Source organism: Pygocentrus nattereri, chromosome 2 (assembly GCF_015220715.1).
Source record: "Pygocentrus nattereri isolate fPygNat1 chromosome 2, fPygNat1.pri, whole genome shotgun sequence".
In the NCBI taxonomy this organism is placed as follows: Eukaryota; Metazoa; Chordata; class Actinopteri; order Characiformes; family Serrasalmidae; genus Pygocentrus; species Pygocentrus nattereri.
In genome coordinates, this window is record NC_051212.1 from 32,213,386 (window position 1) to 32,225,978 (window position 12,593).

Below are 12,593 nucleotides of genomic sequence, written 5' to 3' on the forward strand. Positions count from 1 at the left end.
TCATTTCTGTTGTTTTGACTCATCCTGAATAAAACTGCTCTTGGCTTTTACTCGCTTCCAGTCTTTCTGCTGGTATATAACTCTTATATGATTACACTGAATGCAGAGTTCTGTTTGGGTGAAATGAGAACTACATTAATCACACCTTAGACATGTCTCTGATAAACTCTCTCGCAGTTTGTCTCCTCCTCTCACTCTATCTCTTTAACTCTCTCATTCTCTGGCTCACTTTCTCCATCACTTTCTCTCCCCCTTACTCTGTATTCTCTCTCTCTCTCTCTCTCTCTCTCATGTGAAAATTCAGACTAACTAACCCTAACAGCTCTGAGTTACTGTAGTCTTCCTCCAGGGTGATGATGTGTGCTGATGATGATGATTATCGCAGTGAACACATTGGAGGAATGAAGGAGTGAAACCACACATCTCTCCTCCTGCACACAAACAACAAACACAAAAGAGCAATTTACTTTTCTTCAACTCAAATATGATTTACACCTGCTCCACTACTCATGCAGAAATGTAAACGTTTATCACACGAATGCTAAAATAAATTAGTTGATCATACTAAAGCAGAAATATTAAGGCTTTCTGATACTGATAAAGAGCTTTAAATCATTGTTTTACACTCTGGAGCTGGGGGGTTGGGTCCACCACTGAAAATCTCCTGCTGTTGTCCATGATTCTGCGGTCAACTCTCGCTGCAAACTGCAGCAAACACACAGACACACCACAACATAAACCTTTGGTATACATCGTCATGACAACCAGGAACAGGGCCATTATGACATCATCAACATAGTAACCAGGGACAGATTCGTTTATGACGGCATCATAGGACACGTCTGGACATTAACGTTAGCGATATCAGTTTTACACTTTGTCGTGTCGGTTATCTTACATGACAAAATGGTCTTTAGCTCAGTGGCGCAAAAAGGGGGTATGCAGCGTATGCGGCGCATATGGGCGCTGCACTAGAGGGGCGCCAAAACGATGCCGGAAAATTATTTCTAGTCTGCATTTTCTGTAAGAGCTGTTTGTTCAAGTATGATAATACACATCAAAAAACAGCACAGCACTAATCAGGCGCCCATCCACTCCGTCCCCACCCTCCTGTCATTTGCTCCCAAACACAGGCGCTTGAGAACGCGCCCCATAGGGAACGCGTCAAGGTGTGTGTTTTTTGTTTTGTTTTTTTTCCCCGTCGTGGCGCAAGCACCTGCAGGGTGTTCAGGATGGAGGGGCAGAAAAAAAGCTCTCCGGGGCACAAAACAGAAAACGGAAGAGGGAGAGAGAAAAAGATGTTGTAGGGATGAAGAAAAGCTTCTCAAAGTGGTTTAAAGACAGCAGGTTGGTCAGTTTATACGCTTTATTCACCTACGTCACCTTTGTCTACCAAAACGAGACTGTAGGCTACGAAAGTAGCGTTGGACCACTGGGTTCTAGCAAAGCTGCCTCACTGCTGTGTTCCCAAACGCACTTATTCAAAAATAAAGGAATCTAATAGAGGTCAAACCTTCCATAGTTTCCCCAAAGATCCCGTACTTCACCGTGAATAGATTCACACAATCAGAAGAGATCGCCTGTACAGTTTAAGATGTATGTTACTGTGCTAGCTAAGGCTAGCCATATTAATATTACCCAGCCAGCCAGATGAATGAGAGCAGTGAGGAAGCAAGCTAACGTTAAAGCTAAACTTGGTTCTCCAGCGACGACCTGATTAACCCTGAACTGGTTATTTTCTCGGTTTAACTTCAAAACGAGTGACATTAGTCAAGCCATAGCTCTCGATAATATGTTTGCATCCACCTCAGAAAGTATGTAGTTGCACCCCTGCTTTAGCTGAGACAGTTTCTCACACAGCGACCTTCTCGTCCTTATTTAGAAATGAACGAAGGGCGTGTACAATACTATTCTGACTTCGAAAAACCCCAGAGTAGCCGAAACTGTGCTTCAACTGCATCTTACCACATTTAAGACGACTCACCTTTTAACGTTATTTATTTTTTATTTTACTCTCATTTTAAATGAATAAATCACATTAAAAGTAGAAATAAAAAATACACTTACCTGTTCTCAACGTTTATCTCTCGTTTCACCCACATTCGGGGAGTCTGCGTCATCCACGGCTAATTTGCATATTATGGCATAATAGACTATTGATGCCCATATTAGGAATTCCACGTCTAAGCTCGGGTTTCTCTACGGTTATATTGAATAAGGTTTACGAAAAAATCGCCTGTCTAAATAAAAAATGTTCCAAACCCGATACGTTTTTTCCTGTGTACATTTGTCTACCAAATGTTTTAATGCCGAACGGGAAAAGTCGAAGCTGGCGAATGTCCTGAGAAAATATCTTCTACCTTACCGTATATTTGTGGGTATACCTGTAAATAAAACCATCACATAGTATCATTTGATAAACACTAAAACTCATTATCAGAAATACTACCCATGTTAAAACTACGAGGCTGAATTAACTTCTTTTTCGCAGTTTCTTGTTTGAATGTTCCCATTCCACCTTAAGTGGTGCAGCAGCTGTGACTAACTACGACAAGCATTAGCAAACGAGACAAAACTGACCTGCTGGTTCTGTGAAACAGCCAAAGTCAGTCAATGATACTCAGCTGTTAAGCGGACATAGAAGAATCTCCTGTCAGGCCTTTCGACCCTCCATGGAGTCTGAAGACCGTGACTGCTGCTCCATTTAAGGTGGAATATGGGAAAGACGAACAAAAAGACTTCTTCTCATCTGCCCTCCGTCTGTACGTGGAAATGTTCACTGACAACGCCTGATTAAGGAGGCTGCCGGTCTAATGACGTGATTTCAGTAGCTTTAGCTCACATGTAGCAATGTTCATATTTCAGCTCTTTAACGACCTCGTAATTTGGAGGGTCCGGCGGTGTTCCGGAGAAGGATGTTCACAGGACAAAACGTTTCGGGTTCTGAACCTTTTCATTTAACACAGCGTGCGATAGAGACGACTTCTCAAAAACCTTATTCATCCTGGCCACAGAGAAATGAGGCTGAGACCCGGAGTTCCTAATGTGGGCATAAGAGCGTGGCGCCCACTGCAGCGGCCTGTAGTTAAAGGGGGGTTACAAATATTTTATTACGAAACGGCGCACATTTCAATCAAATTACAACACCGGAGCTCAGCTCTGAAGATCCGGTTCGCTCCGGGCCCAGTTTAACCCCTGAACTGCTGAGGGGTGCCAGTCATCGCGCGCCGGGGACCGTTAAAGGAAAATAAATAAATAACCGGTAGTTGGACTTGGTGAGACCGATGGCCGAGACAAATACAAGCACTAACACTGTCCAGTGTAAGAGCAGTCAGACCCTACATTCACACCGGCAGCCGACTTTTCGCCTGATAGGAGGGGTAAAGTTGAGCCCACTTTAACTTTATTCAAATACGTGGCGAAGCGATGTGGCGTTTGCCCGAGTAACTGAGCCAGGCTGAGCGGCGTGGCACACGCTTTATCTCCGCCACCGTGAAGTGGTGCGCTCCATTTCTGGCTCCTAGATAACTGATAATTGTACAGGTGAGATAAATAGACAGTAATCACAAAGACCAAATATCGCTTTCCTCACATACTGACTGCACAGACACGGGGATAAAATAAAAATAAGCGCACAAGCAAATTCTCCCTAGGATTTTTATTTCTAGAGGGAATGCGTCTGATTTCTGCCTCCGCGTCAGTGAAACCATGACAGCTACACGAAAAGCAGTATAAATATATGAATAAGATAGTCCATAATCTTGGAGAAAATTCACAGAGGACTTCAAGAAAGTGTATAAAAACATTTTATTTGTAAGTGCTGTGATGGTTCATGGCAGAAGGATCCTTAAGTTCTTTAGATTCTGGTTAAGAAGAAATACCATTAAGCAGGATCTTTCAATTGATGAGGCTTAGTCACTAAAAGAGGGGCATTTTATATGGGTACTCATAAAATAAAACATATCCAGTGTTTGGGGGAGCAAAGACGATCAGAGAGCAGTGAGTGTTGTACTGGGTGACACTCTGGGCATCGTTCCTTTTGTGTACCCTTCTAATGTGTACCAGAGAATTCACTACATGTGTAGTGTCTATTTCTCACACAGAATGTAGTTTGAGTTTTGGTGTTGGGTGAAATTAAAGCCGTATTATTTGCGACTCCTGATGATCTCTTGTCCTTGGAGTTTCCTGATGGGTACTTTAATCCTCCAGGCAGAAAGAGGGAACGCTGATATGTGTATATTCATCTCTGTCTGATCAATCCAGTCTCTCCTTTCTCTCTTGTTAGTAGCTGCTCTCATGACCAGTCAGAATGTATAAGTTGCTGGTGGCTGAAGGGTTGTCTGTTGGGGTGCTCTGTAGAACAATGTCTCTGCAAAATAGGTTCCATACACTGTTAGAAATAAAGGGACCATGCAGGTACTTGACTCATTCATCAAGGTACAAACAGTGTAAACGTTCCCTCAAAGGTACAACAGCAGTTTTAAGGTCCAAGTGTGAACCTTAAATAGGTATTTTCCCAGTGGAAAAGTAGGTATTTGCATCTTTATATAAACTAATTTTTAAAAACAGAACCATTTAATAAAAAGCCTGGAGGCGAGACAGGGTGTGTGGCGCCAGTACAACTTAGAAAATATCACTTCAGTGGATTATGGTGCAGTTCTGTTCTCTGACTAAAGGTACTGGGATGTACCCCTGAGGGTCCCACCCCAGTGACAAGAGGGGTACAGTACTGCCCCAGTGACAGCGTCGTACCTTTTTTCTGAGAGTGTATAGTGTACATCAGTCAGATAAAAAATGTAATGTTTAAAAAGAAAAATGTCAGAAAGGGGAAGGGGAGACCACAGAAATACTGCATTACCTGTTTGTGCCTAAAACTTGAAATCTTCTAGTTTCATCTGTGATTTCTTGTGTTACCTGTAAAACATAATCGTGGTTTCAGAGTCTTAGATTGAGACTTACATATTGTGACTGACCAAAGAAAAGCAAGTATCTCCTTTTTTCCATCATTTGACCTCAGCAGGTGTTAAAATTGAAAGATGAATGGACCAATAGAAATGCTCCAAAACAGCTTGGAATAAAATCTCTTTACATCAACTAAGGTTAAGGTAAAGAGCGTTCCCTTTGCTCTATCTGTAAAGTTACCATACTTGTTCTTCTTTGGACAGCAAGAATGTCCGGTCTGTAATTCATGTACAGAGACGTCTCTCTTAGCTCATTAACATCTTGAACAATTGAAGATGATGTTGAGGACAATTATCTAAAATAACAATGTAATGTCCCATTTCTTGTCGTGCTTAACAAACAAGAGTAAGAGACCTCTCTTTATTAATTTAAGATCCCCTAAAAATGGACTCAACACCTAAATATAATTCATGTTCTGTATCCAATGTGCACACAGCCTTTATTACAGCTTCCGCTCTTTTCTGGAGACTTGCTTTCAGTCTTTCTTAGAAATCTGCAGGGAATTTTTTCCACACCATATAAAGTTCAGTTTTAGAAGTTGGTTGCATTTTCTGCTTCTAGTGATACAAGTAATCACAATCGTGAATTAGACTCCTACTCCACATCTCAAATGTCTAGATGCAAATGTTCTTCTTTTTTGTCTACCAGAGCATTGTGTTGTCTCTCATAGTGGAATTATCGACAGAAACACCTGTGTATTTTTTCAGATCTGAAGCAAGAGTGGAGTGATGTTCTCTCTCAAATAGGTTTTCTTCAAAAAAGATTTAAGTGCTGTTTATTTGATGGTGACAGTTTTGGTGGTCTACCAGGTCTCTATTTTTCTTTGACTTTCTACTTCATTATACAAGTGGATTATCTTAGATCTAATCTCCTCAGAAATATTTCATAATAAATGATTAACTGCTTTGACTGGAAATAAAAAAGTAAACTAGTTTACAGTATAAAAGTAATGTGTGAAAATTTAGCAGTAAGAAATTTCATGGCTACTTAAGATTTCTGCACAGTTCTACATATAAAACAGAAAAACACATCAGAGAAAAACTGGAAAATACCACACAGCTATTCCTTCTTAACCACCTTCTAATTTATTACTAAGACAAAAGTCTGAGACACTTAGAAACTGAAATACCTCACAATTGTGCAGGCTACGGCCTTTAAGTCCATGTTTCCAGAAAGCTAAAACGCTGTCCTGTAAACAAACTGTAAAGAAGCAGGAAAACATAGAAACATGTCTGGGACAATATGAAGTAACTTGCTTCATGTGTTTTTATAGCATAGTCACTGATTTTTGTCTTATTAGAAATGAATCTATAAACTTTGATTTCTTACCTAAAGTCTCTATAGGGAAGTCAAAGTCCAGTTCTGAAGCTAACTCCTTGCTAGGGACACCCTGAAGATTTACGATCTTCACTGTTTCTGCAGTGATAGATGTAACAGTAAAGATTTGCAATACATAAGATGTGGTACAATTTATTGTGAATGCTTAAAGTACTAAATATACTAAAAAAGCCCTGAATCACATTTACTTGATTCACCATTTCCACATGAATAAACTACACAACCGAGTCACATTATTTTGACCACCAGCTAATCTCCACAGTAACCACTGTGTGCAGCATGGAGTGTCTCAATAAGGTCCTGGTAGGTAGGTAATAATGGTCTGCAGCCATGCTGACAATCCTTGTGTATCCCACAACTGCTGGAGGGTGCGTGGAGGAGGATTCGTAGAGTGAACACCATGAACATTGTGGTGGTCCCACAGATGCTCAATTGAGTTCTGGGGAATTAGGGGGCCAGTGTAGTACTTGGAAGTCTTGGTCATGCTCTTCGTATCAATGTCAGACATTTCTAGCCATGTGACATGTCGCATTGTCTTGCTGGAAGATCCCATCCGCCCCAGGGAAGACCATCAGCATGTATGGGTGTGCATGATCTAGATCTAGATGGATTCATACCCACATCGATTGAGAGTACCCATTCCCCAAACCATAACACTGCCACCACCAGCTTGTGCACTGTCGAAAGTAAGAAGTGGTCATAATAATGTGACTCGACTGTGTATATTGCATCAACACAGTTTTGTCTTTCACTTACTTTTGGCAGTAATGGTGTAAAATACATTAGTGTGCAAGTGATGTACACATTTGAATCAAGTCAATTCAACACTTTTTTCCCAGTAGGCTCTATAGTATACTCACTTTCTAGTGCAATCAGAACTGTATCTCTGTCCAGCTGTGTTACCTGCACTGCTCTTACACATTCACTGTCTACAAACACACAGACACACACAAATCGTTCAAGTGAAGTCATGGTTTATTTCTGGTTGTGGTGCCGACAGTATAATTTACACCTACCTGGTTGGGAACTGGACGTGCCGTTCAGTTGTATGATGTCAAACTTTAGCTGCTGTTCAGTCTCAGTCTGAAGTTCATCATTCCGTGGCCTGCATTCCCTCACTCCTACACAGAGCTGAGGAAGCTCATCTGTCACCAAAACCAGCAGCTCAAAGATGACCAAAGGGTCAGGCAGGATCACAGCTATGTGCTACATGAATGGGATTGAGCACCATAAAGAAAACAATAGATGGAACATGACACAAGATTTGATTCTTTAAAGTCAAGGCAAAAAAAATCTGCCATGTAATCTGTTTTTCTCCATAAATCACACTTTTTTGTACTATTGTTTAATTTGATATGTAAATAACAACAAGGTCAAAGATAGCACACATAAAAGTTCAGTTCCACATGCTGCTACATGTTACTGCCCAGTGTGGGCAGGCATGTGTTCCAACTATTCTGGGGGAGAAAAATCTGACAATGCCAAATGTACTGAGTGTATTAATGATGAGACGTTAGGTAAGACAGGGTTAAAACAGGGGGGGGCGAGTTTAAGTGGAGCTGCTTTTGGACTCACCTTAAGATGCATAAATTTCTGCAGGGGTTCATACCACAGCAGCAAAACGAGCCCGGAGGGAACAGCCGCACACAGGAACGTGCTGTCAGTGTATGGGTTGCGAGCTGGAAGGGAAAGAAGGTAAGATGTTGTAGTGAAAAGCCTGTTAGTCTGTTGCATCTGAGAGGGATGACAAAGACAGCACCACCACATGCATCAGTGGAAGTACAGTAGAGAAAGTACAGTAAATTGGCAAAATCTAAATCTCCCTTACCAACACTGCACTTTCGACAACCCTTAGTGTCTGGGATCTTTAGTGACACAGCAAACTTCCTGTTAAAATAAAAAAAGTTTAGTTTTTCACGGCACTTTGGAAAGTTCTGACTTAACCTCTTAAACTATAAGGGCTTGTATGTGGGTCCACATTTCAATTCCTCACTCATATAATTAAATAATGTAGTTTCATATTCATCACTGAATAATTCATAGTCTTTACAGAATGAATAATTCATCAGTTACCAGATAATTAATAGTAGTTCCAGAGAAATAAGTCTTAAGATCAATAAGTGAAGAATATGACCAAAAACACTGGGGGTGGAAAAATAATAATAAATAATAGTTTCACAAAACGTCATTACTGGATTTTTATATAGCACTGAAAACCTCATTAAAATCTTAAAGAAGGTTAGATATAGTGGAGTTATTTGGATAAAAGACCTTCTTTATCTGACACAAAGTACAAAAAGATCAAATAAAGGAGTTTGTAGTTTTTACATGGTGAAATATGGCCTGTAGAGTTTGCAAGTGTGTTGGCTACATTCAAATTCAACTAAGCGAACACTACTTTTAATGACAAATAAAAATCAAGATGCATAAGAATATAATCACAACTTGGCACCCTGATTTCATACAGAATCAAATCATGAGGTGCCTACCCTACTCCTAAAAACACATTTATAACTAATATAAGACAATAGGCAGCAGTTGTGTATATTGATCCAACAGGTTTGTTGAATATTCCTTTAAAGTAACTGGCATGCTATTGCGGAAGAGTTTGTGGTGACCTGTGGATGATCCTCTCAGTGAAGCGGTTGGTGCTTAGGGATAAGTGGCCCTGCTTCCTTTGCAAGTGTCCACGCTGCTCAAACAGGGCTGCTAGGTTGTGAGAGCAAAGCTGAGATGATTTTCCTATAAAAAAAAGATAAGCAGTGAAATAAGTGCTTTAAATTCTACTGAGCCCTGTCTGCATTACTCTTAATGTCAGTGAACTGGAAACAATAAAAAAGACTGACACACCAGAGACAGACATGAGGACATTGTTCATCACATACAGCCAGGTACATCTCTGTGGAAGCAACTGAAAAGAGGAGAAAGATTCATCATAAAGACCACTGGGTTGGTTCCAATTGCACAGTATACTTCTTTATATTAAAACAATATAGAAATGCTATGCTATACACACACACATACTTTCTAAGATGCTTATTCATCTGGGTTGTGGGGGGGAGCTAGAGATTATCCCAGCGGTTAATGGGTGGGAGGCAGGAAACTCCCTGGACTATGCTATGTACACTCACTGGCCACTTTATTAGGTACTAGTAAAATGTTGGACCCCCTTTTGCCTTCAGAACTGCCTTAATTCTTCGTGGCACACTTTCAACAAGGTGTTGGAAACATTCCTCAGAGATTTTGGTTGGTTATTTGAGTTACTGTTGCCTTTCTATCATCTCGACCCAGTCTGCCCATTCTCCTCTGACCTCTCACATCAACAAGGCATTTTTGTCCACACAACTGCCGCCCACTGGATGTTTTCTCTTTTTCAGACCATTCTCTGTAAACTCTAGAGATGGTTGTGCCTGAAAATCCCAGTAGATCAGCAGTTTCTGAAGTACTCAGACCAGCCCATCTGGCACCAACAAACACGCCACGTTCAAAGTCACTTAAATCCCCTTTCTTCCCCATTCTGATGCTCGGTTTGCACTTCAGCATGTTGTCTTGACCACCTCTGCATGCCTAAATGCATTGAGTTGCGGCCATGTGATTGGCTGATTAGCTATTTGTGTTAACACGCAATTGAACCTAATAAAGTGGCCGTTGAGTGTATATAGCATAATATTATTACATTATTCTTTGTCATACACAAGCACAATATAGTAGTAAAAAAGTTGAAGAACCTTTTCCAAAGTGTCTTCGTGAAGCTCATTCAAATTGAGTGTGTAGACCCCCTCCTCTGCCCCCAAAATCAGGTACTGATCTGTCAGAACAGAACATGCATATATGATACAGTGCTAATGGTCTTATAAATAAAAATGCCAAACAGGGTTCTTTGGACTAGCACAGAAAAAACACGTTTGATTCCTTAAAGAACCATTCAGAGGATAGTTCTTTAAGGAAACATTTTTGTATGCTGTGTTAGTGTGAAGAACCTTTTTAAAGTCTAGAAAACCTCCACATTATGAAAAGGTTCCATGCCAGCCAAAGTTTTATTCCTAGAACCATAAATTCCTAAGTGGTTCCAGCCAAGAACCACTTGGGTCACTTTATTTTCAAGAGTCTCAATGATTTTGTTGATGCAGATGTATGGAACCGTGTCTATCACAGTAACTGTACAAACAGACACGTTTACAGTTCAAAGTCAGCAAATCCTCACCTCTAGTCTTTGGAAAAACCCATGTCACGGCAGAATGGATTTTTAGTGGGCAGCCGTTGAAGACTTTGGAGAAACAGGCCCCCATCTGTGCAGCAGGATATAGATTAAGATTTTTCTCAGGGATTCATGTGTGAAAGTATGGCAATAAGGCTTTTAAAAATGACTGGTTTGGCACAGAGAGCATGCCGATTGTAAAAGCAAACTGAGTGTATCTACTACTAGGTCTTACAAACATATGATCACACAGATGCATAACAATGTATACTATAAAATTATATATTATAATATGTGGAGGCGCTGTGAGTTACTGCTGTAATACAGATCAGTGTCTTATTAACACTGATTTCTACTGTTGAACCTCCTTTTGCAGTGTTTTAGTTATTAGAATAATGATCAGGAATCATTTTTATGATTTAACACGTTTAAAGACCTACAGGCAGACTGGGGATGGTGGTAACGTTGGGTAAGTTACAAGACCAGAACTTTTGTTAGACTGAAAAGTGTTTCAAGTAAACTGTGATGTGTTGTATGCATGCTAATCACAGACTAACCGTTTAGAACAAACAAAAGTATAGACAGAGGACAGAGGAACAAAAGGTTTAAAGAGAGAAAAGGTCCAGGCCAGCAGAGCCAGAGGATTCAGAGACTTCTGAAGATGAAGATTTTTGCATTATTTGGATGGGACTCTCAGAAAACTAACCTCTCAAACAGATGTGGGTCAGGCATTACACTATCGTAAATTCTAACCGTTTACTGTAACAGCTTATCTCGGCTACAATTATAATGTACCCTGACATTAGAGTAGATTGTAACAATGGCGGTTCTTGAATTTAACATCATGTAGTCTATGATACTTTAATATATGGTTAAATTATAACATAATTATAAAATAATTTGTAGTAAACAAATGTATATTAATGTAAATTCATTTAAAGGTTTGAGAGATTTAGCACCAAGACTCATTGAGTTATAAGTGCTACGACAAAATATGGTGCAGTTATTCGCGGTCCAACCTACTACAAAATCACCAGTGTTAATATGAGCTGTGATAAACTGGACTCCAGTGTACACTGTGTAGTTGCTATGGTCCCCAGTGTACATTGGGTTAAGTTCCTCCTAGAGATCTACAACTTCTCATCTACAACAAAAAGCAAGAATGGGAAATGTTTCACTTTTAAAAATTACAGTAATTGGTCTCCTCAATTCCCAAACACTTACAAAGGGTTGTTAAAAGAAGAGTTGAAGCAACATACTGGTAAACATGCCCCAACTTTTCTGAAAAGTGTTGCTGTGAAAATTTTTGTTTTGTTTCGTTTTTTTTATATATAAACAATAAAATTTTCTCAACGTTCGATATGTTAGCTTTCTACTATTTTCAGTTACGTATAGGGTTTACATGATTTGCACATCAATGCATTTTTTAAAACAAGATTGTAAAACAAAAAGTGAAATAATTAAAAAAGAACTCATGCAATTAGATGGGGGAGCACTTACATGGACTTGGGGAGTAGGAGGTAGTCCATGAGAATCAGCTCTCTACAGATTAAAGGTTAAGCATACAACAAAACAATTTATGTGGAACATCTAGTGTAGTCACACTTGTCAGTAATATTTTAATAAAAAGAAAAAAACGAAGAAATGCTCAAATCATCCATAATCCTAACTTACAGCGGAGGATGGGTTGACGTTTCTTTCAATATCCTTGTCCCATTTTTAAATTGAAAGAAAAGCGACAGAAACCTCAGTAAATACTGAACTGAGATTTCTAAATGTACAGTCAATGTTTTGCTCACAGAACTGTGAAGTTAAGGTGTAACTAAGATTTTAAGTTGAACAGGTTTCTATGAGAAAAGAGGACTGATTTATAGTCAGGCCGTCTATATGACACAATAAATTCTAAAGCTCGTAGAAGCATCTTAATTTCTCAGTCCCAGGTAAACATCTCAAACCTCATTGGACGACATTTCACCTTGTAGTGACAATAACGCCAAATAGTAATGGTCACCTGTTTGCAATCCCATTACTGTAGACAATAGTGAAGGTGAAATGTGGTGATTAATGTGGTTCCTACATAGTTCAAAATATATTG

General features: G+C 39.7%; 1 protein-coding gene and 1 long non-coding RNA gene across 4 annotated transcripts in view; both read right to left on the reverse strand.

The window, feature by feature from the left end:
* Positions 1-218: 218 nt before the first annotated feature.
* On the reverse strand, positions 219-2,653 carry LOC108440858. Its single transcript, XR_001858881.2, has 3 exons — positions 2,581-2,653; positions 625-705; positions 219-431 (listed from the first exon to the last, which is right to left on the reverse strand). It is a non-coding gene; the product is annotated as an uncharacterized LOC108440858 (long non-coding RNA).
* Positions 2,654-3,790: 1,137 nt separating this feature from the next.
* Positions 3,791-12,593, reverse strand: part of map4k2 (mitogen-activated protein kinase kinase kinase kinase 2) — a 30,747-nt gene continuing 21,944 nt past the window's right edge. For 2 of the 3 annotated variants that reach the window (XM_017719948.1, XM_017719947.1), the window contains 13 exons: positions 11,999-12,040; positions 10,505-10,589; positions 10,029-10,108; positions 9,151-9,211; positions 8,919-9,042; positions 8,129-8,187; positions 7,876-7,979; positions 7,317-7,506; positions 7,161-7,229; positions 6,292-6,378; positions 6,092-6,162; positions 4,859-4,914; positions 3,791-4,369 (listed from right to left, as the gene is read on the reverse strand). In XM_017719948.1, the coding sequence (XP_017575437.1) occupies positions 4,282-4,369; positions 4,859-4,914; positions 6,092-6,162; positions 6,292-6,378; positions 7,161-7,229; positions 7,317-7,506; positions 7,876-7,979; positions 8,129-8,187; positions 8,919-9,042; positions 9,151-9,211; positions 10,029-10,108; positions 10,505-10,589; positions 11,999-12,040 (1,116 nt within the window). In that variant the 3' untranslated portion in view covers positions 3,791-4,281. The remainder of the gene's footprint in view (positions 4,370-4,858; positions 4,915-6,091; positions 6,163-6,291; positions 6,379-7,160; positions 7,230-7,316; positions 7,507-7,875; positions 7,980-8,128; positions 8,188-8,918; positions 9,043-9,150; positions 9,212-10,028; positions 10,109-10,504; positions 10,590-11,998; positions 12,041-12,593) is intronic. The other variant, XM_017719949.1, reaches the window with a different exon arrangement.